The 26,088-nt window shown below is 42.7% G+C and overlaps 1 protein-coding gene across 1 annotated transcript; it reads right to left on the bottom strand.

The window, feature by feature from the left end:
• Positions 1-160: 160 nt before the first annotated feature.
• On the bottom strand, positions 161-26,088 carry RBSN (rabenosyn, RAB effector). Its single transcript, XM_081160044.1, has 12 exons — positions 25,934-26,088; positions 23,569-23,887; positions 18,966-19,106; positions 17,357-17,457; positions 16,009-16,054; positions 15,731-15,892; positions 13,407-13,648; positions 11,907-11,977; positions 7,169-7,255; positions 6,129-6,231; positions 4,778-4,879; positions 161-4,121 (listed from the first exon to the last, which is right to left on the bottom strand). The coding sequence occupies exons 2-12, from the start codon at positions 23,714-23,716 to the stop codon at positions 2,895-2,897; spliced, it is 2,430 nt and encodes an 809-aa protein (XP_081016170.1). The 5' UTR covers positions 23,717-23,887; positions 25,934-26,088; the 3' UTR covers positions 161-2,894.

Below are 26,088 nucleotides of genomic sequence, written 5' to 3'. Positions count from 1 at the left end.
TTAATCAACACTGCAGGAGTAACTGGGGATAAGAGAGGTCTTAAACTGGTAAAACAGGAGCTAGGGCTATCTTCTGATAGAAGGTCATTAAGAAAGTAGGGAAGGTATGTTACTTGGTGACTCCCATGCAACAGGCATGCACACATACACACACACCCCCAACCACTAATATCTGTTATTTTATTTTTTTAAAAAGGTTCCAATACCAGGCCCCAGCGCATGCAAATCAATGGCCCTCAAACTCTCCATCATTGTCAGATGACCAGCATAATCTGCTACCACAGACTATAACCTGGTAAAGAGACTAGCTTCTCACTTTGAGTCCCAAGCTAACCATACAAATGTCCAACCTACCACATGGTTCATGATCAGGTACATTTTAGTATCTGAACAGCAAAAACACAATGAGCTGTAAATACAATGAGTGAGTATCCTTAGTGTATTAGACAGGGAAAAATACAAACAAGGCATAAAGGAAAAGCGAAAGTCTCTTCCATATTTGATCTGTTTGTAGGGAGACGTGCCAATGCTACATCAAGAACTTGCTCATTTTCTGATGGAGGGCACCATTTTCCTTGAAGGACTGCAGGAAGGGTGAAGTATTCACATGAGTCAAGAACCCAAAGTTGTGGCTGCAATTCATAGGCCATCTCTTCCCTGATATTAACCTACCTTTGCAATCCAACTGTGTGCCTGTGTGACTTCTGGAAAATGGTACTGCTGAGGGATAGAGAATTCTAACTCCTATCACAGGAGTCTGTGATTATAGAATACAGTCATGGTTAGAATTAAATGATTCATGGAAGAGTATGGCCATGGAAGAATTCAATCGCATCAGAGAGTTTTAGTTTGGTTTAGGATATTCAGTGATTTTTTTTTTTTTAGTTTTAAAAATGTCTATTATGTGTGGTTCTCAATGCTCTTAATTACTTATAGATTGCTATCTATGGTTGATTTCAAGGAAAGAGTCTGTTTAGTAAACTAGTCTTAACTGAAACCAGTAGCTAATTAAGAGAAATAGATTCTCATAAGAAAAGTAATTATGATGAAAAGCAGCATTTAAGAACTACCTGCTTTTTAGTGGAGAGAGCTTCCTCCTCTTCAGTCAGAGAGAAATGAAAAACTGGAGGAGCATAAAACACTCCAGAATTACAGCATGAGGGGATGGACCTCAAGGGAGAAATGATGCCTGTACGAAGCAGCATTTTAAGTGCCTGAATGCCAACTTCCCAAAACTACCATGACAGTCAGCAAGGTTGGTACTGGCTGATGTTAGTAACCCACTCACATTCCTTTGTGATCAGAACCCAAAAGCAAAGGGTCTTCCACACACCTTCCACTGACTCCCCATTCCCACACTCCTATACACTACCTTTTCATTCTATCCAAAGATCCAGTGGGTGCTAAAGAAATGTAAATAGTGTCAACACAAATACAGATTATTTTTACACCACAGTGTTTTTCAAACATTTCCAAGATCAACAAGAATCTTCCCAGAATGTAACAAAATGAATTTTAGCCCTCACATCAGTAACCAGTGAGAGTATGACCCCAGAGTTAGTTAAGGGGTATAAAGTGACTAGTGGCCAGTTATTGTTCATTAATTAACAATTATAATTACAGGAACTCTACCCAGAGCTGAGCACGATTGGGTATCATGATGTCAGATGTCAGTTAAGGGTTATGTTCATGTAAACCAAAGCACCAGAGCTAAATTAACAATTTCCCTTTGTGCCCTTAGTTAGTGAAGAGTTCGAGTGCTGCGTGCTACTAGAATGGTCCTGGGTTGTGCTGCTTCAAACATATCTTAATGCTAAACATTGGAAAGAAAATATCTCAACTGTGCCCCAGGTCAGGACAGGATGAACCGAAAGTGAAGAAGGCCAATCAACTAATCTTGAAATTATTTTGATTTACCTTCTAACTTAGGGAAGCTTCTATTCTCCTCACAATGTTCCACAAAAACTTCCTGATCACCAATTCCTAAATTATAGACTGGGTCCTTTAAAAAATCCCAGGTACAAGTAATTTTGCCAAAGCTCTAGGTTTCTCCAGGGTCAGATAATTGTTCCAGTAGTAAGAGAGAAGAGAGCAACATTTCGGTGGAGACTCTTCTCCCGAATAATACTACCTTGATCGACCAAAAAGTTAAGCACTTCTAGTTTCTAAAAAACTCATGATCAGACTACAGTGATAGCTCAGCACTTGGAGTTTAACTTCCCAAAAGAGACAAATGAAAACTTCAACTGAGAGGGAAACACACTCTAGTGAAACCTCATCCCCATCATCCTCTTAAAAAGAGGTGCTGGGCTCTCCTGGGTCTAAACTAGTACCTCTCCAGCAATATCTCCCCCTTCCACTGCACAGGCAGGATGTACCCAGCAGGGCAGAGGAAGGCTCAGTGAAAGGAACCCATAGCCTAACGAGGTCAGACTTCTTCCAGAGAGTAAGGTTTAAAGGAATCCACCGTGTCTGTCTTGGCTAAAGGAAGGGCCCTATATATGGCTGCCCTATAATACTGCATAATGACCAAAGACTAGGCAGGAACAAATGGGCCCATGATGTGCACAGCAGGACCCAAAAGAAATGCATTTAGTTATATCTCAGTAGTGAAAATTTAAAGTCCCTTCCAAAGGGAAAACCCAATTTTTTTTAAAAAGCCCAGGAAAAACAGCAAGTGAATGCTGCTGCTTCCTGTTCTAGTTCCCATTTTATTTTTCAGTTGTAGTGGAAAAACCTCCAAGTGCATGGCATGAAATAGCAGATTTCCTCTCCTAACCTGTGTGCATCTGAATTCTCATCCTTCCTCCTTCACATCAATCCCACCAACCCTCTCCTGCTCCACTGGCTCCTGCCAGGCCCCTGGACCCAAAGGTGTTCTACCCACCCAGTGATCAGTCAGTGGACCCCTTCTGTTTGGCCAGGGTGCGCTTCAGCTCCCTCAGGTTCTCTGTCAGTACCTCCACCTCATCCAGGCGACCGCACTGCTTGGCATCAAAGATGTACGCCTTGATGTTATCAATCTGCTGGAGGAGGAGCTCCTCCTCTATGGGCTCCTCACCCTCTGGCCCACTGTCACTATCCATCTCGAAGGGGTTGGTATAGGTGGCTCCCTCAAAGGGGTTGCCAGGAACATGAGGGCTTGAGGGCCTCTGGTGAGGACCCTCATCTTCCTCATTGAAGGGGTTGGATGCTGGGCTGTCTGAGTTAGTGAAGGGATTCCCTGCCACTGCCGCCTCTCCCTCCTCTCCCTCCTTTCCCTCAAAAGGATTGCACTTTTTGAGGTAGTGGTATGACTCTTCTTCCTCCTCTTCTTCCTCTTCCTCCTCTCCCTCAAAAGGATTGTACTCTTTGAGGTAGCGGTGTGAAGGGCCATAGGAAGGCTCTGCAGTAGGAGGGCTGGTAGAGCCCTCTGCTGTGGGGCTAGAGCAGTCTTCCTCATCAAAGGGATTTAGGGAGGGCACCTCGTGTTGCTGTGACATGGTGCTCTTGGGGAAGAATTCCTGGCCAGGGGCTGCGGGCCCAGACCACACTCTGATAGGCTCAAGAGCTAAGCTAGGAGAAGGGCTCTCGGAAGCTGCACTGCTCTGAACTGGGGAAGAGCCCAGATCCAAAGCATGAGCAAGGTGGGTACAAGGCTCTGTGCTGGGCTCCAGCTGAAAAGGCCTGATTTCTCGGAAGTCCAGGGACCGGGTCCGTGTGTGCACGGATGCCGCCTGGAACTGCTCCTTTTCTCGTTCCCACTCCCGTTCACGCAGCATCTGAAGCTGTTCTCGCTGCAGGTCCTCCTCCTCAGCCTGCTTGCGAGACAGCTCGATGGCTCTCTCGGTCTGCTGCTGGTCATATTCGTCCTGCAACTGCCGCAGGTTCTCCTGAAGGATGCGCACTTCATCTGTCCGGCCTGCGGCCTTGGCCTGCCTGATAAATGATGTGATGTTGTGGATCTGCTGGAGGAGGGGGTCCAAGTCTTCACTCTGCCCCTCACCTCCTGACAGCGGGAGCCAGCCCTCAGCCTTTCTCAAGGGGGCAGGGCCCCTCTGAAGGTATGCCACCTTCCCGTTGGCACGAGATGGCAGGTCACTCTGCCTTTCCTGGAGCCTTCGCTGGGATTCCAGGGAAGTCTGGGGAGACATCAAAGCCAAAGAGAAGAAATATAGTCATCAGGCCAATAGCAGCCACACCATCACTGCCCTTTGCATTCTCGCTATCCCTGTACCTGTGAGACTCCAACTGCCCACTTCAGGACTAAGACAGCAAACCGCTAAAATCAAACCATGCTTTTGTTTCAGGGAGAGAACAGGGACAAACCCTGATTTTCAAAAAGAAAATAACAACAGTAAGCTAAGAGATAAAATTTTCTCAATCTTAGATCCACTGGCCATACACTTGTCTTAAAGCACTCATCTACATGAGAATCTCACACAGTATTAAATATACATATCATTTTCTTTTTAATATTGCATATTCCAAACTATTCTACAAAGAACTCCCTGGTGCGTGAGTCCTCTGCAACCTATAACAGAGGGAGAACAACCAGTCCTGATGGTGTTCTGGACAGGAGAAAACCAGTAGAACCTCTGAAAGGAGACTTGCAAAGAAAAACAATTCTGATCTCTACAAAAGAGAGTGGGGCCAGAACGGAAGAAAAATGGAAACTATAGAGAATGAGAGGTTCTGATTTACAACCTCACAGGACCTCTTGGGAGCCTGTGGAGGCCTCTGTGCTCAAGAGTCCCACAGAGGAAGCCAGATGCGAGCATCCCTGAGTTTCACTCACCTGTCTCTCTAGCATCTTCTTCCTTTCCATCTCCTCCTTCCTTTTCTTTAGTTCCTCAAACTGTTCTTGGGTTGGCAGTGACATCAAACCAAGTAACTTTTCCTACAGGGAGTCACAGACAATTTTATACTCAAACCTTTTTTAGGAAAAAATGAAACTTAAGCCCTGTGGTAAGAGTCCATTTAGGCTAAGCCACTCCCCATCCTTGGACAGTCACATTAGTTAGCAGTTTCAAAAAAAGACTAAACCCCCTAAATTGGGCCAGAGAGTCAACTTCCAAATGGGCCTGCCTGTTCCTTATGAAATTATCAATACCAGATATCCCAGTTATTCACCTTCTTAATGAGGCCTTTTCCCTGCCCTGTCTAAATTTGTAAGCCTCCACTCGAGCTTCCTACCACCCTTCCATGCTTCATATTTGTCCACAGCACTTTTCAACATGAGCTATATATTTTAGTTGTTTCTTGTCTATCCCCTCTCTGGAATAGAAGCTTTATGAGAATAGGAATGTTGTCTTTTTGTTTATGGCAGGACACCCAGCACCTAGAATATTGCCTGGTACACAGCAGGCACTCACCAAATGACTGCAGAATATAGCCACTCTTCAAAAGGAGAAAGGGCCTAATTCTCTGCAATACAACATTGGAAAACTAACCCAACAGGACTCTATTAGATCTCTCTCTCATGGAGCCTCAAAGGCAGTTAAATGTGACTCTCTGAGGGGCTTTCTGAGGTAGAAACAACTCAGATCTAACCACCTAGCTTTAGTCTGATCTTGAACAATCAGCTGTTTCCTCTCAACCAATGGCCGAGGAAGAGTCCCTTAGGAGCTTATCCCAAGGAAGAAATGCTACCTACATATATATCCACCAGGCAATACTCAAAATGGCAAAAAATGGGAATCTATCAAATGCCCAATGAAAAAGAAATGGTTAAATAAAGGATGGTGTATATGTCAAAGCAGTACTCTGCAGCAGTATTCAAATGAGAGCTATTTGAGGGCTATGTAAAATAGTACTATGATATAAAACTCAGTGATAAAAAGAGAAAACATAAATTTTCAAATATATGATAATTAAAACAATTTATATAACAAATTTAAATGGAAAAAAGAAGAAGAAAATATATCAGAATAATGTGTGATGGTACTGGGGACATTAGGATTAAAGTAGTTTTTACTTTTCTTTGAAATCCAGATTTTTCTCTAAATGTGGCATAATGCACTTACAATCTTAAAAAATAATAAATGTGCAAATAGAACAAAACAAGCGATTGGCTTGGTCTGTCTCCTAAATGGTAGAAGAGCAGGGGAGGCAAGTGCAATGTTTCTGCCACCCCACGATGGCTTTACCTGCACAAAAAGTGTAGACGAGTATCTTATCATCCTCTGCAGCCGCAAAGTGTTTGGATGTGGTGGAGGGTCCTGATTCAAGCCTAAGGTTAAGATCTTCTTACTGAATTGGAACAAACACATCAATGTAACAAGTGCTGCCAGCCTCAGAAACAAAGTCTCTGAGTTGCCAGGCTTGCATGCTGGGAAGATTTGTGAAGGAGACAGATTAGAGACTCCACTGAAGTGCCCTTGAAGGCAAAGCCCATTTCTTACCCTTTGGCTGTACCCAGGGCCCCTAACACAGCACAGGGTACATGACAAACACTTGGCCATCGACGGACTGACCACATGTGCAGGGGCAGTTTCCTGGGGGAGTGACATGTGCAGCCACACAGGGTCTGGTGCTTAGAAGAGCCCTGTGCTTGGTTTAATATGCTGCTGTCACTGTCTTAAAATTCTTAATAATTTTGAATAAGGAATTTGCATTTTCATTTTGCACTAGGCCCTGCAAATTACATAGCCAGTCCTGCATGTACGGATGAACAAGGATTCCTCATCTCAGTTCTTTCCCTCTGAGTCACTGTACTTCCTACAATGCAAAGGGCTGATTTAACTCCAACAACCAGTCCGCAGTTAAAAAGCAGCTGTTGACTTGAAAAAAATAAATCTGGGTTTCCATCCTGGCTCTACCATTTTTGCTAGCTGTGGTGCATTCTCTCACCTATAAAATGGGGATGTTAATCCCTACTTCACAGGGTAACTTTGGTAGAATAAATGAGTTACGCTATATGGAAACATCCAGTGGTATTTCCTGGAACACAGCTGGTGTTCAATAAACTCATATTCCTTTAATAATAATAATGAACACTAGAAATCCTTAACCAAAAGTTACTGAGATGTGTTGAGTTCCAAAGCTGATACCTTCCTCAGCCTCCTCCTTACACATACTGCTGTCACCAGGATTCTAGGTAAGCTCAGATCTGCTAGTCGCCCAATACCTCATTAAAACAGTACCTCCACTCAAGGCAGCAGATAAGACATCACCAAACAGACCTTACCTTAAAGCGTCTATTAGCTCATACACTTTCTGCACTTCTACTCGAAGGTCATTTGCATGTTCCAGCCTGTAGGTTGTCTCTCCAGCACTAAGGAGAAATCACAGAGATTTTTATTTTAGGTTTTTAAATTTTTTATTTTCAGAAAATATACATCCAGGAATCATTTTATTTCTACTGTGGAAAAATTATCATGAATTATTCAATATTTAATTGCGTTAAGATAAACTGGGCTTTCATATGGTTTAGATACATCTTTGAAAAGCTAAATTAGCTTACTGACTACTGAATCTTTTACATTAACCTGAGTTTAATTTTCACATTACCAACTTTTTAAAAAGGCTTTTATTGAGAGAGAAACATCGATGTGAGAGAGAAACATTGATAGGTTGCCTCCTGTATGCACCCCAACAGGGGACAGAACCCACGACCTGGGTATGTGTCCTGACCGGGAATCAAACCAGAGACCTTTTGTTGCACAGGATGACACTCAACCAACTGAGCCACACTGGCCAGGGCTCATTAGCAATTGTTTTTATGGCTTATATACTCACTGAACAATTTTTTCAACATCATTTTAAATGACTGAAAGACAAAGTCTCCAATATGTATGAAATAAGTAAATGTATATTAATTAGAATTAGAACACTTACTTTCTTCAAGAAAAAAACGTTAATGGCTTAATCATTAATTGTCCATGCATCAAAGTTTAGAAAATCAATCACTTGGAATTTCTGTTTCAATTTGCTAGCAAATATCATACTACTTAGAAGCCATTCTAAGTTTCATTGCACAGATTAGAGAGTATATCCTAAGAGGAGTCTAAAGGTTTAAGGCCTCACAAAGGGAGACACAGTTAATGCTCTCCAACTGGCATTTCAGGCTTTTGTACATAATGTAGTACTCATTCCTTTTCAGAATAAGTACTAATCTAGCCCTGGCCAGTTCTGTTCAGTGGTTACAGCGTCACCTTGGTTGTGGTTCAGTCCCCAGACCTGGTTGGGTACATGTGGGAGGCAACCAATTGATGTGTCTCTCACATCGATGTTTCTCTCTTTCTCTCTCTCCCCACCTCCTTCCCTTCCTCTCTTTCTAAAAAATCAATGGAAAAATATCCTCAGGTGAGGATTTAAATAAATAAATAAATAAATAAATAAATAAATAAATAAATAAATAAGTACTAATCCACTGAAAGCCGCTTTTCGAACACTATATGGACAGACTCATGCCTAGGCCTCTGAGGACTGGCTCTTAAGCTCATCACCAAAATAAATGCAACTTAATCTGCTTTGGCCTATTTCCCCTACACAATTTCACTATATCATGAAGTTGTTTACTAAACGAGTTGGTTACACTACATCAGAGCAGAAAACACCTGGCTTTTCTCACTCGCAGGCTACCCAGGGACAACAGGAACAACTGGAAAGCTGACCAAGGGATCCCTGATATTGATATGCAGCACAGCATTGTATCAATTGCCCCATGCTCCTGGTTTCATAAGCAACTGCTCCCTACCTGAGAAAAGCACTTTGACTCCAAATCAAGAAGAAAGGAGAGGGAGGAACTCTGCCCAGGATGTAGCAAGGGACATCAGGAAAGGCCAGAGGTGGTTTAACTCCAGTATCAGAGAAACAACAGCAGTTACTGTGTGATCTTAGAATTGTTCATTTACAAATCTGTTATCCACACCAGACTGCTGAATTCCAAGTGCAGTGATTGCAGCTTTTCATTTTTACGTCCTTAGTAACTAGCATATGGGCCAAGCTGAATCAGTGTTTACTGAGAAAAACATTTCAGAAGATCTTACAGCTATTAATCCAGCCTCAGCATTGGCCACTCAACCACCCTTCTGAGGCAGCAGCAATTTACGTTAAATAAGCAGAAAGGACTGCTGCGTTTACCTATTTTACCATCTACAAAACAGTCCTAGCTGGAAAAATATTGGTGTATGCTGTAATTTGAGGATTCAATAAGGTTTTTCCATTATCTTTCACTGCACAGTTTGCAAAAAGAACATCGGACTAGAATTGAGAAGACTTGGTGTTTTATCTCAGTATCTCCACATCACATGGAAAATAACAAGATTGGCCCAAATCTGAAATCACTTCCTATGGTTGCAATCATGTCAACCAACTGCATTTCCCTCAGATCAACTATCACATCTGAAATTATCTTGTTCATTATTTGTTCACTTGGATATAGCCTGTGTTCCCACAAAAATGAAGCTCCACAAAAGTGGACAGTCTTCACTGTTCATTGCTGCAGCCCCAGCACCTAGATTAGTGCTAGGAATAGATCTAGTGCTTGATAAATATCTATTGAATGAAAGAGTAAGAGAATGAAATGCACTTAAAGCCCTTTAGAACCAGCCTTTCTAAGGGGAAGGAGTAGGAGTTAGAAATCTGAAAATGCACTCAGCAATGGTAGTTCCCCAGCTATCTAAGGAGGCCTATTAACCCACAATTGTGTCTGAGGCACAAAGAAAAAACCAACAGGACTCAGAGAGAGGAGTCCCTCAGTAACAATTTCATGGGGAAAACATTGAGTGCCAGCTCAAATTGCCAGGAACACAGCTCTCCTTGTTGATGTCCACGTGGAAGACAGTCCTGCTCTAATGTCAAACCACTGGGCAGGGATAGAAGGAAAGGTGCTGATTCCAGAAAGCTTCTGGGGGGAAAGCAGCACAAGACACATTCTCCAAGCCAAGGACTTTTCATTTCAGGGAGATATATATCAGAATTACCTGGAGTTCTTCTTCTAACCTATTCACATAAAGGGCAGATTAAGATTCTTGCTCAGTGAACTGCAGGTAGAAAAGAAAATGGGTCCTTTCCCTGCTGTTCTTTAGAAACCAGTGCCCTAGACTAAGGAATAGAAAGAGGAAAATTGGGGTCTAGGAGGTGCAAATATAAGGAGGGAGGGGCCACAGGATAATGGTGGCTGAGAGGGCTCAAGAAATAGGATTTACTCCCCCTTCCACTGTCTGCTGCCAAGGGCTGAAGACATCTAGTTGTTAGGAGGGAGGGAAACAGGGACAGGGTCTACAATGGTTTCCCTACCTTTTTGCTGTTCTCTTCCCACCTCTTTTCCTCTCCCTGTGGGCTGGGAAACATTGGGGAAAGAACAGGGAAGGGAAGAGACCCAAAGCAACAGAGCCAGGAAGAGATGTAACGGAAGGGGTGTTTTTGCCACAAAACAACTGGGTTTAGTTTTTCATGTTTTGTAAGTCAGAGATTTACAGACTCAAGAGTCAGGAAAGTCCTTAAGGACTATTCAAACAAAAAAGTTCATTTTCTTTACATATAAGACCCACAATGGGCTTAGAACATGGTCACTGACATCATGAAGGAAAAGCCAAGCTTATACCCTATGCAATATTGTCACTGTAAACGTCCAAATAAAAATATAGGTTTGTTCTAAACAAGACACATCTAATTTTATATGCATTGCTACAAAAATGACAGGTGGCAACACAGACTTAAAACAAAGGCAGACAATCCTTAAACTGAGAACAGTGGATATCATAATTTTTTCTTCTGAAGGTTGGGAAAAGACTGTTGGGATCTGACTTAGTTGCAGCACCTCCAATTCTAGCTCATACCTCACTAACCTTCAAAAGGAGCAAAGCTCTTAAGAAAAAATCAGCAAATTTTTCCATAAAGGGAGAGGGGGAATGAGCTATGACTGCTAGTGAGTATGTGGCTACTTATTAGGATGATGAAAATGTTTTGTTTTAATTGATTTTAGAGAGAAGAGAGAGGGCAAGAGAGAAACATCGATGTGAGAGAGAAAAATTGATTGGGTGCTTCCTATACATACCCCAACTGAGACCAAACCTGCAACCTGGACTTGTGCCTTGACTGGGAATCAAACTGGTGACCTTCTGGTACACAGGATGACGTGCAACCAACTGAGCCACACTGGCCAGGGCAAAAATGTTTTAAAACTAATGCCGTGGTGATGGTTGTACAAATTTGTGAATATACTAAAAAAACCCACTGAACTGTACATTTTAAAGGGGTGAATTTTATGGCATGTGAATTTTATCTTCATTTAAAAAAAAGAAGCAGATGGCCCTAGCCGATTTGGCTCAGTGGTTAGAGCATCAGCCCTCAGACTGATGGGTCTTGAGTTTGATTCTGGTAAAGGGCACGTACCTCAGTTACAGGCTCGATCCCCAGCCCCAGTTGGGGCAATAGCAGGAGGCAACCAATCGATGTGTGTTTCTCACATCAGTTTCTCTGTGTGTGTCCCCCCCATTCCACTGTCTCTGAAAAGCAGTGGAAAAAATATCCTTGGGTGAGGAATGAAAAAAAAAAAGCAGCAGCAGATGGCAAGCTAGATTTGGCTTATGGGCTGACGTTTGCCAACCCCTAGTCTAAAGGAAATGCCTGCTCTAAGGCCCAATACCTCAGTGTCACCCTGAAGTGTAATCTACCCAGGCATGAGCAGGAGGCACATGGCTCCTGCTCACCTCCAGATGCTGCACTTGGCAGTGGTGCCTATCGTCTGAGGGCTTTCCCAAATTTGCTCAATCAGAATAGCTGGGGTCACCTCAACATGGCTACAGAGGACTGTAACAGTGCCACATGGAAAGAGACATGACAAAGATTCTCTGCAGTTGATCACAGAAGAAAAGCACAGCCAGAGTTAAGATTTTCATTTTCAGCTACTAAAGATTTGACCTAAAATGCCAGAAGAGTCACCACTGATTTAGAAAAACCAGAGAGAAATAGCTTACTTTAATGATGTTGCCATCCTGATGTACTCAGGAGCTTTTTGGTCCACTTTCTCCATGCAAAGTCGTAGTCTCTAAGAATAAAAAAGAGGTAAGTGGTGCTCTCAGGGTACAGAAAAGCCTACCCAGAAGTTATGCTGTATCAACAGACACATTTAAAATGTACAGTTTTTTTAAATGTAAAAATGCAGATAATGCATTGTTTTGTTTTTTGTTTCTTTTTATTGTTGTTATCAATTTCTGGATTTATAGACCTACTTTACAAGCAGAAAATCTTGTAGGAAGGAAAGAGGAACAAGGCCATCCAGGACACAAGCCAAAGTTTATGGAGGCAGAGGAAAGAAATTAATTGCTACATTCTTCCTCAGCCAGGTGATGCAAGACACCAGTACAAGGCATTGCCAGGGCTTACTTCAAAAAAGATGAAAGCAGCCTGGCTGGCATGGCTCAGTGGTTGAGCACTAACCTATGATCCAGGAGATTGTGGTTCAGTTTCCAGTCAGGGCACATGCCCAGGTTTCAGGATCAATCACCAGTAGGGGGCATGCAGGAGGCAGCCGATCAATGACTCTCTCTCATCATTGATGTTTCTATCTCTCTCCCTCTCCCTTCCTCTCTCTGAAATCAATAAAAGTATATACATTTTTAAAAAGAAAGCAAAAAGCACAGTGGCAATTTACAAAATGATTTATCAGGTCATGAATTCCACATAAAGGATGGATAATAATGGCTGCATCTGCCGTTCAGCACAAGGTTTAATTAACACCATTTCTAGTAGCCTGAGTTTTTTCATGGTGATTGCAGAAATACAGCCATTAATGACCTGCAGAACTGCTAACAGGGACCATTCAGTGATCATCAGACAAATATACACTCTTCTTCTGCTCAGAGTTTTGCAGGAGTTGCTTCCTTTGCCAGGCTCATCTCCTCCTCCCCATCTCTTCCTGCCTCCCGGCCCTACCTCCTCAGCTTGCAGGTCTCACCTGGCCATTAGGACATCCTCTCCCATGTTTTTGCACTACATTATGTTCCTCTCAAAGTAGCATCTACTAAGGGTATTCTGGGGTTGCTGGTGGTAATGAGAGCTGAGGAACATGAATGGACTTAAATGGGAAGTTACTCAGACTTGTAAAACCTGAAGCTCTCAAGCGAGTGTCACAGGACTCTTCATCACCAGCTCCAGCTTCTGCCCTCACCCACAGAGCCTGTGTACACCGCTTGGCAAGCAGCCTTTCTCCTCTTGTCCCTGGGCTACCAAAGCCTCCAACCTGTTCTCAAAAGGGCAAGAAAGTGAGGGAACAGGTTTGTGGCAACACACCCAGGATGACTCTGTGACTCACCTAGGGCCCCAGCTAGGAAATCATACCATGGCCCTTTAGCAGAAACTAAAAATGAGTCAAAGGAACAACTTTCCAAATCATTCTCCAAAATCTGCAGGCATGTATGTAATGAATAGCCAAATCTGCCTCTCAAATCAGACCCAGGACTGCACACACGAGTCACCTCATAGAGCTTCACAATGTCAGGGGTGTGCTCCTTCTCGTCAATCTGCTGCTCTCTCTTGAGCAGTGTGTCCTTGCAATGTGTACAGCAGCGGATCCTGTCATCATCCTTCTCATCCAAGATGGAGCTTACACTGCTCACACTGCTGATGCTGCCTCGGCGGGAGCCATGGACACTGTTGGGTGATTGGCTGGGGCTCGTGTAGGAGCTCAAGGAATCCTTACTGGCACTGGTGAGCTTACCTGTAAAGCACAATACAGGACAGGCAGTGGTGAATTGGCAGCCTCCAGTCACCCCACTGCCCATGACAGGAGGGGAGTCCCTGGGTGTCATTGAGGTAAGAGCAGGCTCTGCCTATGAGCAAGAAGCACCCACATCTCTGCCCTCCTGGGGTCAGGTTCTATGGTGGGAGGGACTCCCATTGCCACCCAGGAAAGAGCTAGACAGCCTAGGACAGCCTGTCTTTGAGGTTCTGAGGTCCATCGCTAGCCTAGCCTTACCACCTTCTGCCCCCTCCATTTGCCACATCTCAGATACAACCCACATTCTCCCTGGACTGTCTTAACAGCCTACCCCACTCCCAAACACCTGACTCCTACACCTTCCAAAGCTCAGCTCAAAAGGCATGTCCTCCAGGAAGCTCTCTCCTATCCTTGAGGCCTTTCCTATCAGCAGTTCTTACTATGTCACCCCTCATGGAGAACTTTCCACTTTTCTCCCTGGATGACAGGTCTAATTATGCCCCAGAGCTGCCCTAGAAATCTGTGACTGAGGGTAGAAACTGTCTTATTCATACTTGTATCCCTACATGTACGACAGGGCCACTTCATAGCAGTTGCCCAGTAAATGTTGGTTAATTACCCCAAGAGGAGAGAGGTGAATAGTGTCCAAAAAACATAGCTTATAAAGTCTCAGGTGTGACAGGGAGTCAGTCTCAAGAAGAAAGCAAAAGTATCAAGGTAATGTGTGCCTGGTGGATGTTAGAACTTGAGAGAGGAAGCATCTGCTTCTGCTCCATAGACAACATGCAGAGTCAGCAGAACTCTCCAGGGTGCAAAACCACCCAAATGTCCTAGAATTGGCCAAAAATCCATAAGATAATCATGAGCAACCTTTAACCAGCTGAGATTTAGAGTTCTGGACATCTGGTTCCATCTAACCTTTGTAGCCTCATTCCCACAATTCTCAAACATGTCTTCCACACTCCCCAAATACTATGTTTGTTCATCTACTAACCTTCCACACGGCTTTTCCAAATTCCATGCCTTTGGTTCTGCTATTTACCCAGGATGCCCTCCTGCCCCATCTCTTTGCAGTCCTAATCATCTTTCAACATCACCTCCCGACCCTGAGTAGCCAATGCTCTCGCTTTCGCCCAGCCTCCACAACACTGAGTGTCTCTTGTATTATGACATTAGTCTGTTCTATATAACAATTTTTCTCTCAAAGGAAAGGATTAGCCAATTAGCCTGCTGCCCATTTTTCAAGACCTTTTCCTACAGTCTCCTCTCAAAGCCTCATCTGCCACTTTTTTTTTTTAATCCTCACCTGAGGATATTTTTTCCATTGCTTTTCAGATAGAGTGGAGGGAGAAAAAGAGGGAGAAAGAGAGAGAAACATCGATGTGATAGAGACACATCAATTAGTTGCCTCCCACACGCGCCCAGACCAGGGCCTGGATGGAGCCTGCAACTGAGGTACATGCGAGGTACATGCCCTTGACCAGAATGGTACCGGAGACCCTTCAGTCCATAGGCCAACGCTCTAACCACTGAGCCAAACCAGCTAGGGTTGCCACTTTTAAGCAGAGCTGATACAGACTTGCTCAGCTTTCCTGGGAGCCTGATGCAACTCCTCTCAGCATACTTATCTTTTTATAACGCAATTATCTATATCCCCTGCTAGATGCTGAACTCCTTGGGGGAATGGACAATGCCTTATAGACCAGAGTGGACAAACATGACCTGTAATCCAAATCCAGCCTGTTCTTGTATAGTACTAGAGTTAAGTATGGTTTTTACATTTTTAAAAGATAGTTTTAAAGAAGAAATGTCACAGAGACCATATGTAGCCCACAAAACCTAAAATATTTACTATCTGATCTTTACCAAAACAGTTTACCAGCCTCTGTTATAGACCATTGTACCCCTGGCCCTAGCACAGTGCCTAGTACTGGACTTCATGGAACCAACAAGTGAATGAATAAAGATCCCAAATGCCACTAATTTGAACAAAAAAGTTCAAAAATCACCCAGTGGTGATTAGCAAACAAGCTAGTCTCAGGAGGACATTAGGGTCCAGGGTCCCGCTTCCATGTTACCTACTTGCCAAAGGAAGACTGATGAGCTCCATACATTTCTTGCACATAATAGACCCGCAAAGGCGGCAGTGGTGGCGGCGGTTTCGGATGCTAAACTTATTCCCACAGTCTGGACAAAAAGGGACATCCTGGTCATTGACCCAAGGCACCACGGACTTTTCTATTGCTTTGAGAAGAACAAAATAAAAACCAAACAAATTAAAAAGCAAGCTATTTTAAAAAAAGATTTGGTCAGGGAGAAATATAAATAGAATAAGTGTGAGCTATGTTCTTAAGAGTTACCTCGGATCTTAGCTGACTCGGTATTTGTTCTGTCAAATGCAGTGAGCTGAAAAGGAGAAAACAGTGCCAAGTGGAATGAATCAGGTGATGGATACACTTTCCATAGGCAAGAGTCATTAAGTGGAAATTACCATATCTGCATTTCTCAACTCTGACCTGTCATCCTCAGTCCCACAAAGTCACAAAAGCAATTTCACGTAGGATAATCTAGAAGGCACCTCCCTTTCTGTGGCCCACTTCCAATCTCTCTATTGTCAGTTAGTCCTTTAGGCAATAACCAGATGCTGGCAAATATGTGATGGGGGTGGCTCCTGAAAGCAATGGAGAACTCCCGATTCTCCAGTCTTCCTGGACAATTAAACTAGCCACATATATCCATCCTGCAAAGTACACATAAAGAACTGTAACTGGCCCTGGCCAGCATGGCTCAGTTGGTTGGAGCATCATCCTGTACACTGAAAGGTTGCAGGTTCGATTTCTGGTCAGGGCACATACCTGGGTTGCAGATTTGATCCCTAGTCGGGGCACGTACGAAAAGGCAATAGATCAATGTTCCTCTCTCACACTGTTTCTTTCTCTTTCTCTTTCTCTTTCTCTTTCTCTTTCTCTTTCTCTTTCTCTTTCTCTCTTCTCCTTCTCTCTTCTCTCCTTCTCTCTCTCTCTCTCTCTCTCTCCCCCCCCATCCCTCCCTCCCTCTTTCTTTTCCCCTCTCTAAAAATCAATTAAGCATGTCCTGGGGTGAGGATTAAATAAAAATTTTTTTAAAAAGAACAGTACCTATGGTTGCTACCATGCCCACCACACAATCCAGCTTATATGCAAGAGGCATTTCTAGGGTCAAAGTAAATTAGAGTGATCATGGCATGGAACACGCACTACCACACCAGAGGACAAAAAGGCCCAGCCAAGATGTTTTCACACTACATGATGACCCAGGTGAGTTCTCCTCACAGACCTAGTCACCAGCTTCTCTGTTTGCCAATGGGACACAGTATGTCCCATTGTGTGATTATGTAAGGTAGAGAGACATCCTCAGAGAGGAAGAGGAAAGAATCTGAAGATAGATAGGCTTTTCAGTAGCCAAGTGGGTTTCATAGTAAGGAAAAGGGAAGCTGGATATGTGGCAAGTCTGTCGACCTGGGCTATTCCCTTCAGTAAAACCAGCCAGGCTAGAATTGTCCACCACATGCTCCGTACCTCTCTAGGTAAGGTGTTTCTCTGCCAACATCAGATATTGCCAGCATCAGATATACACAATATACATAAGACATGCTGTAGAAATGTAATTCCCCTCCCCAAAAAAATTTATACTTGCAGAAAAAAAGTGTTTTAAAACAACAAAATTTACCTTCTCCAACCTGATTATTAATTTATTGACTTCAACAACATAGTGGTCAATTCTAGCAGCTCGGTGCTTTTTGAAGTCAGAAAGATGGCTTCTCACAGCACCTAGAAGGAGAGGAGGTGGGGCGATACATGATATTTCTCTGAGGAAGCCTCTCTACCTTGCTGCTTATCCTCAATAAATTTTAAAAGCAAAGTAAAAATTCTAGGATTTTAGAGTCCTACTAAAATTCACATCCACATATCTTTTCCTCTCTAACCATACTCTTAACATTTAATTAAAAATTACTTTCAAGTTCTTAGAGGTGACTGTAAACATTCATTTCTAAAATTTGCCATTCACTTGACCATTTAACAATTTGTGGCTTCCTTCAGTTGTTCAAACAGGCAAGTTAATCAGAAAATCACCCTGATAATTTAGCACTGGCAATCATGAAATAAGCTATCAAAAAGCAAGTAAGAATTCACATGCCTGAAACTTCTTTTTCATGTTTTAATTGACTTTCAGATGTAACTTTTAATTACATATGTATAGTATTATTTTTAAAGCCATTTTCTCCTGCCATGATGAAAATGTTTCTATTCTCCAATATGGTAGCCACCAGCCACATGTGGAGATTGAGCACTTGAAATGTAGCTAGTATATGGCTGAAGAACTCACTTTTAATTTTACTTAAATTTAAATAACTACATATAGTTAGTGGCTATCACACTGGACAGCGCAGCTCTGGACTTTCCTCATTCAAAAAGGCACATTCTATAGTGGCACTATTAAGAATACAGTAGATGATCCTGGGTAAATACTTCCCATCTTACAGCCTGTTTCCTCATCTATAAATGGAAATGAACATCACTATGCATTCTCTCTCACAAGGCTTTGTGAAAGGTGAACAAGACAATGAATATGGAAGTATAATAAAGCACTATGAAGGAATCATTATTTATCCATTGCACAGACAGAAAATATTATTCAAGACATGAAAGATTAGCTAGTTCAACTTTGTATGCCTGGCATCATCTTTTTGGTAACAGCCTTATTGAGATATACTCACATACATATAACTCACCATTTAAAGTGTACAAATTCAATGGTTTTTAGTATAGTCAGAGTTAAACAACCATTACCAAAATATATTTTAGAATATTTTCATCACCTCAAAAAAATGAATTATTTTGAAAGTAAGTATATGATACTATAATTATGTGCTTCAGAAAATTAATTGCACAAACCAGTGCCTCTCTGTAGACAGGTAACGTCCTATGTGAGAGGAGACAGCCAAGTCCACGGAATCTGTGCCTGGGCTGATGTCACACACCTGGATCCCTATCCCAGTTCTGCAGTTTCCCAGATGTCTGACCCTGGGCAGGTCCCCATGGGGTGCAGTGAGGATTAAATGAGAGCACACATGGAAATCATTTAATGCAGCACCTAACACAAGGCAGCTGCTCAGATCATTCTCGTCCATTTTCTCCCTCCCACTAGGACATAAGGTCCATAAGAAGCTTAATCCATTCTGGTTTACTGCGGGCTCCTCTGCCAACTCCTAAGACAGTATTTAGAACATAGAGATGCTCAATAAACATTTGCTGAATAAATGAAGAGAATTTCTTACCAAGTTCCTGGGGTTCCCACATATAAGGATCAACCCCTCCATAACTGAAAGACTCATATCCTTGGCTCCCTGACTCTGCTCGGTCATCTCCTTCTCGTTTCAACAGCCTGTTCTTTGCTTTTCTAGCCTTCTGGACAAAACCTTGAAAAATGGAACAAACACCATAAATGACTCCGTGAAGAACACCCAGTAAAGAATGGAGGAATACCTCAAAACACAAGAGTTGAAGAAATAATTATGCTTTGTATAAAAATGAAATTTGTGAATCCCAAATAAAATGCAGTAATAGGCATTCAATAACTATATACAAATACCAGAGCAATCCATTTGCTTGTCAGTATTAGGAGTAAGTTGTTTTATGTAGACAATATACAGCTAAATTACTATTCATTGCCAAATGTAAGAGGTCCTATTCAACAGAAGTGTTAAAATTAAATTCAGTGAGGGGCCAGGATAATGGAAGTTTATTTTTCTACATCTTAATTGGGGAGGTGGTTACGCGAGTATATACAATTTTCTTTTTTTTCCTTTTGTTAATCCTCACCCGAGGATATCTTTTCCATTGATTTTTTTTTTTTTTTAAGAGAGTGTGGAAGGGAGGGGGAGAGACAGAGAGAAACATCAATGTGAGAGAGACACATCAATTGCTTGCCTCCTGCATGTGCCCCAAATCAAGCCTGCAACCCAGGTATGTGCTCTTGAGTGGTAACTGAACCTGAGACCCTTCGAGCGCAGGCTGACGCTCTAACCACTGAGCCAAACCAGATAGGGCTATAAAATTTTCAAAGTTTACTGAATTGTACACTTAAAAACTTATGTGTAAACTATACCACAATTAAAATTAAGTTCTTTAAAATCAAATTTTACAATACTAATATATTTACTCTAGGGACTCATGAGTAAACACTTCTTGTTTACCTCCAGGATGAGATTCAGCCAAACCATCATCCTTGGGCTGCTGTTCTCCATAATGCTTAACTGTACATAGAGTTCTTTTTCCTCCACTCACTTACCAAATGTATGTGTGAGAATACTGACAAAAAGCTTCAAGAAACAGATATAACACCTAAAGCATAACACAAAGAGAACTAGACTTGGTAAAAAGAGAATATGAAGGTTTCCTGAATTGATTCCTTGTATGTACCAGGCACAAAGCAAAGTACTTTCAAATACATTATGCAGTTCGTGCTCATTGTGAGGCAGGAGGAATCCCTACTTACAAATAAGGACATGACATCAAAGAAGGCAAAAGGATCAGAGTTTATAGGCACCAGGGTTAGAACTGGAAACCTTATGTCTGAAACAAGAGCCCGTTCTCCCAGGCCAGCACTGATTTGAAAACTATGCATCTATAGAACAGGGATTCAGTCATCTGAGCTGAGGTGAGAAGGTGTGCTGTTAAAATGGAACCACCGCCAACTGGTGGGGAAAAGAATTCTCAATTCTAAGTTGCTCTCGTTAATGTTCTTAAATCGTGGGTGACTGCTATCCCTTTCTGCCACTAGAATCCAGCAGAGAATATCAGATTTAACACAATATGATATAATTTCTTTTACATTTAAAAGATCAATATTTCATGGAGTCCCCTTGATTTTGAAGTACTCTTATCACTTGAATAACATTAAAAACATTCCTATTGCTTTTCAAATGTAAATGCAGATATGGCAGGGCTTGACAGGCAGGGGGTGAAATTAACAAAGTTATAGAAATGTCTCTATTAGAAATTCAGGCTAATAAGCAGATTCTCTGATTATCAGTCACTCTGGGATGGCTTTCTCCAACTGGAAAAATAAGGTCCACCAGAACTAAAGGACACCCTCTAAATATATTAAAGTGGTCTTTTTAACAACAGGGGAGAGGAAAGTACCTGGTGCTTTGGGTCTAGCAGACAGGAAATTGGAGTTAGCAAACACCAATTCATTTTTTGCAAACAAGACTAAACTGTGTGAAGTTAAACACTCAGTCCATGCCATGTAACCTTTACTTTAGGAGGCATAGAAAACAGCCTGGGCCAGCTGGCATGGCTCAGTGGTTGAGCGCTGACCTATGAACCAGGAAGTCACAGTTCGATACCCAGTCAGGGCACATGCTCTGCTTGATCCCCAAAAGGGGGTGTGCAGGAGGCAGCAGATCAAAACGACTCTCTCATCATTGATGTTTCTATCTTCTATCCCTCAATTAAAAAAAGAAAACAACCTGGCAACCTTCCCAGGATGGGTATAACCCTTCAAGAAGAACCAATTAAGAACAATCTCACGTTTTTAACACATGCAAAGCAGAAGCCAAAGTTAATTCTCAATCACCTTCTCTTCTACGTTACCGTAGATGAGCTAAACTAAAGCCTACCTGGGGCTGGGGCCCAAACACATTGACCACTTTTTAGTAATGACAAGTTTATATTTTCCTTTTCTTTTTTTTTATTTTATTAATCCTCACTCAAGGATATTTTTTCCACTGATTTTTAGAGAGAGTGGAAGAAAGGGAGGGAGGTGGGATGGGGAGGGGGGAAGAGAGAGAAAGAGAGAGAGAGGAAGGGAGAAACATCAATGTGAGAGAGACACATCAATCGGTTGCCTCCCGAAAGTTCCCTGAAACCCAGGTACGTGCCCTCGACCAGAAATCAATCCACTACCCACCGGTATGTGGGCCAACACTCTAACCACTGAGCCACACCAGCCACGGTGAGTTTATATTTTCTTATTTAAACTGCCTCCAAAACCTAAAACCAAGGTTTACCCTTTTGGTTTTAACATTTCACTTGCTTAAACTAGCACAATGTCATAAAACTTCTAAAAAAAAGTCCAAATGGAGAGGTGATCTGCTTTTCAAAGAATTTCTCAAAAACTTTTATATTCATCTTTAAAACTTTATTTTCCTGATTCTTAAACACAGAAAATACAGCATAATTAAGAATTCCTTCCTGACTAAAGAATGCTTAACTCAATCTCTTAGTTCTTCTGAAACAGAGATGGGAGGAAATGGAGGGAGAAAAACAAGTGAATACTCTGAAGTTTCTTTCACAAGGAACAAAATTTCCACTCTAGTATTCTCTAAACAGATTCTATATCTATTATTCCCTAAATAATCTTCAACATTTTTCCTCTAATAAAAAGGAAATTATAAAAGGAATCTGAGGGCATTCTATAAACTTTCAAACCACTGGCATCAAAGTGTTGGTGATATTACAGTATATGACCCAGTTCAGCTGACACTAAGTCTGGACACTCATTGATAATTATGAAGGTCCTTCAATTATCCAAAGGAAACCTAGGTAATCTGTTTGTTTCCCAGCTGCAGTACATGCAGTGATGCCATGTGGAAAGAGTAGCATCAGACTTAGAGGTGATAGAAGACCTGGGTTCAAAGCCTAGCTCTGCCAATTCCTGTGTGACCTTGGATAAGTTATACAACATCTCTGAGCCTCAAATTTTTCTCTGTAAAGTGAGACCAACCACCTTGTTACAGGGTTGCTGGGAGAGTCAAATGAAATAACATATGTAAAAGAACTCCGAAAACCATAAAGCACAAGTTGGGTGTGGTGTTTTTTTGGGGGCGGGTGGCTTCCTAATAGTTACAGCTCTGCACCAGCCTCTACAGTCAGGACCCACGTGGTCCATCACAGCCCTCAGGATTTTGAAAATGTTTTACGTTGTCATGTTTTTAGACATAAGTGTCAATGTTTTCAGCAACTCTTTTTTTCTGAACTAAAAAAATGTGACATAGAGTGTGACTATTTGATTATAGGGTGCATGTGACTCCCATGTGTGGAGGCCAAAGTACACTTAGGAATACATGAAAAGTCCTTTCTCCCACCCAACGAAGATCTGTGAATACAGCATCCAGATCTTTTGTCTCATTGCCTTCAGAAATGCTACCAGCTGTAAGGTTAGCTGAATCACAAAAAAGTGAGTTCCAGAGCAGCAGCACTATATTTAGGGATTAGAATCTGAAGTCCAGGAAATGAATACTATGTATAGTTAAAATTACTTTGAAAAATTCTTTTGCAACTCTCTAGGACCTGAATCCCGAGAAGCTCAAAACCCAAGTGTTAACATTTTGCATTGTCTTTCTTTGCTTTTCAACTACGACCTTCCTTTTCCTGGGCTGCAGAAGACAAGGTCTAGCTGAAGAAAGGAGGATGGCAGGAAGGCTTGAATTGTGACAAGTAAATGAGTCAACAATGTGCCTCCACTTTCATAGCAAAAGAAAGGAATTCCACTCCAAAACCTTCTTAGGCTGGCAAGTAGATCATTTAAACAGTCTAGCAAGAGACAGAAGAGCACAGTAATTGTGTTTATTAAGTTCAAAGCCTAGCTCTGCCTAACTGTGTGACTTTAGGCAAGTTATCTAATCTCTCTGAGTCTGATACCCTCATCAATAAAATGGGACTCACAGACACAGCTATTGTGGGGTTTAAATGAAGTTAATACATGGGAAAACCTTGAACAATGCCTGGCACATGGTTAGCACTAGATTTATGTTTGTGAATATTATTAATTTATGATTATCATGTTCTTGTGGCAACATGGAAGCTGATGAAAATTATCCCATGAGTTAAAGATCCCACTGACAGAATGGGATAAGCAAGATCCTCCCCTCTTACTTTTAATTTGCCCTCTGACATCACGGTCTTCCCCGGAGTGTTCTTCTTCATAATGTGACTGAAGCTGATAGAAAGACTGCAGGTCCTTCAGGCACAAAGGGCAGAGGAAGCCCTCCCGCACTTCCCCTGGGTCATCCAGAGAAGCCATAGGAGTATCCCTCTCAACCCCCACAATGCAGGGGCCTCATGTCAAGAGTCAGCTTGAGTCCTCCACAAGGAACAGGGCTCCCGCAGCATTAGCTTAACCAAGCAGCACACAGACGATGGGAAAGTGGCATCGTGGCCCTGGATGAGGTTTCCTCTCTGGAGCAAGAGAAACCTTGAGAAAGGAAATAAGAGGGGTGGGGGAGCCAATCAGGCAAATTAGCAGCAATTGAGAATTTTTTGTTATTTTTTCACAATTCAACAAAAGTTTGAGGCCTGCTTTCTCAAATCCTTAGATGAAAACACAAAACCTAAGATATGAAAACATCACTAGACAATGGCAACTAGGAAACAGATCCTTGATGATAAGAAAGGAAAATTCAACTTCAACAGCAAACACAATATTAAGGCAATTCTCTTAACATTTGTTCCAAATGGTCCAACTTCATAAGTTGTACACCACAGAGAAAATGTCTGAAGTACTTATCAACAAACAGAAGTTTTTCTTTGACTCCCTGACCTTGATCATTTATTCAAACATATATATTGAGCTCTTGCACCTGTGTCAAAAATGCAACAATGAAAAAGAGATTGTGTTGCCCTAATAAACAAAATTAAAACCAAACCAAACAAAAATCCCAACCTCAGTCTAAGGAAGAGCATCAGAAACCTAGTGGTCAAAAAGAAAAATTTCTTTTGTGTCTTATATTTGCAGAGCACTTTCACTCCAATGAACTTACTAGATTTTATAAACCAGCAAGTGACAGTTGAGCAGGAAGCCTAATGTTCTCACTGCTTCAAAAATAAAAAGACTTGGTGTTTAAACAATTCAAGGCTTAATAAGTTACATTTTCAGTTTTACTGGGCCCTGGCAAAGTCACTTCCAATGTCACCTCCTCAGAAAGACTCCCAGTCATAAGGAGAACCCAGACAAAACCATTCCACAAATGCAGAGAAATTCCTCCCCAAGAGCTGGAGGCCAGAAACCACAGTAGAGAGTGAGGGGGGAATGTATGACCTTCAGCTTTGGGTGAACTTGCCTACAGGGTCACTGAGGAGGGGCTGCCTGGTCCTCAAAGCTGAAGGAAGACAGTGACCCAGAAAATAAACAAATGAAACACCAGGCCCCTGTTTTTTTTCCTCTAGCTAAGAAACCCAGTGACTATATACAAACAGATCTCAGCCCCTTTACCAGGTAATCACTGATATAGCAGCTCCAGTTCCCTCCCCAGCCAGTGGTTCATCTGAGCTTTAACTCTGACAGCCCCCTTCCTTCCTGTGCACTCACCCCTAAGAACCTCAAATCAAACACACACACAGCTTTCACATCTGATTCCAAACTCAGTTCCTCAAGGAAATGCCATCTGACAGCCCCTGCACTTCTCCTTTACAGCACTGATCTCAATTTATAGTCAGAAGTATATAAAGTGGCTGAATACGTAAGACTGTAAGCTCTGTGAGGGCAGAGACTGTATCTATTTTCCCCACCACCATTTCCCCAAGGTCTAGCCCAGTGGCCGGCACAAACCATGATGAAATTCAACAGAACTCTAAGATCATATAACCAAACATACACCATAAACCAAAGAACTCTACCACAAACCACCAAACCCCACAACTATAACATATAAAAGCCCTCACACTCTAAACAACGTAAAAATAAAAATAAAACCTACCTATCTCGCACATCTATACCACCAGCCTGAATGCTACGCGGCCACATCCCGATTAGACTACACATCACACAGCACCACTCCTCAGGGCCTCAAAACCGCACACGACCCGTCTCACCACGACTATGCACACGGCGCAAAACCACACACACCACCACAGAAAGACCCAACCCCACAGAGCAGACGTGACAACTTCACACATGGCACAGACACCACGCAAAACGCTACAGACGACCTCACGCAAACTCGGACCCAAATACAACCAACCACCAGGGAGACGCCCGCCCACCCAGCCCTCGGCCGCACTACCATACACAACTGTTCACGCCCCGTCTAACCACACAACGAAACAGAGTCCACTCAAGGCAAGCACAAGCCCGCGAGCTGTACGGCCCGAAAGCCACATCGCCCCCCACGCACGTCACACCCACCACGACCACACCATCCCACAACCACACCATCCCACACCCGCACGGCTCGCCCGGCTACGTGCCTGAAGGAGCCGCGCCCCCCGCCCCCCACGCCAGGCCCGGCCCGGCCCTCCGCACCTGTTCGGACTTTCGCGGGCTCGCGGGCCTGTCCAGTCCACCGCCCAGGCTCTGGGCCTCCACGGTTTCTCACACCGCAGCGGACGCCATCTCCATCGGCTGCTCGGCACTCGGCAGGAGCGCCTGCGGCGGCGTCGAAACCGGAAGGCAGGCTG

Source organism: Miniopterus schreibersii (assembly GCF_964146895.1).
Source record: "Miniopterus schreibersii genome assembly, chromosome: 15".
Classification (NCBI taxonomy): Eukaryota; Metazoa; Chordata; class Mammalia; order Chiroptera; family Miniopteridae; genus Miniopterus; species Miniopterus schreibersii.
Note: the sequence above shows the minus strand (reverse complement) of the source record. Positions and strands in the feature narration are given on the sequence as shown.

What these genes read in the sequence shown, in the direction of transcription:
- RBSN (XM_081160044.1), bottom strand. Translation starts at nt 23,716, where the DNA reads ATGGCTTCTCTGGATGACCCAGGGGAAGTGCGGGAGGGCTTCCTCTGC. An exon ending in CGAGTCAGCTAAGATCCGAG is followed by an intron (nt 15,893 to 16,008) that starts GTAACTCTTAAG and finishes TTCTTCTCAAAG; the next exon opens with CAATAGAAAAGTCCGTGGTG. An exon ending in GAGCTAATAGACGCTTTAAG is followed by an intron (nt 6,232 to 7,168) that starts GTAAGGTCTGTT and finishes GTTCCAATTCAG; the next exon opens with TAAGAAGATCTTAACCTTAG.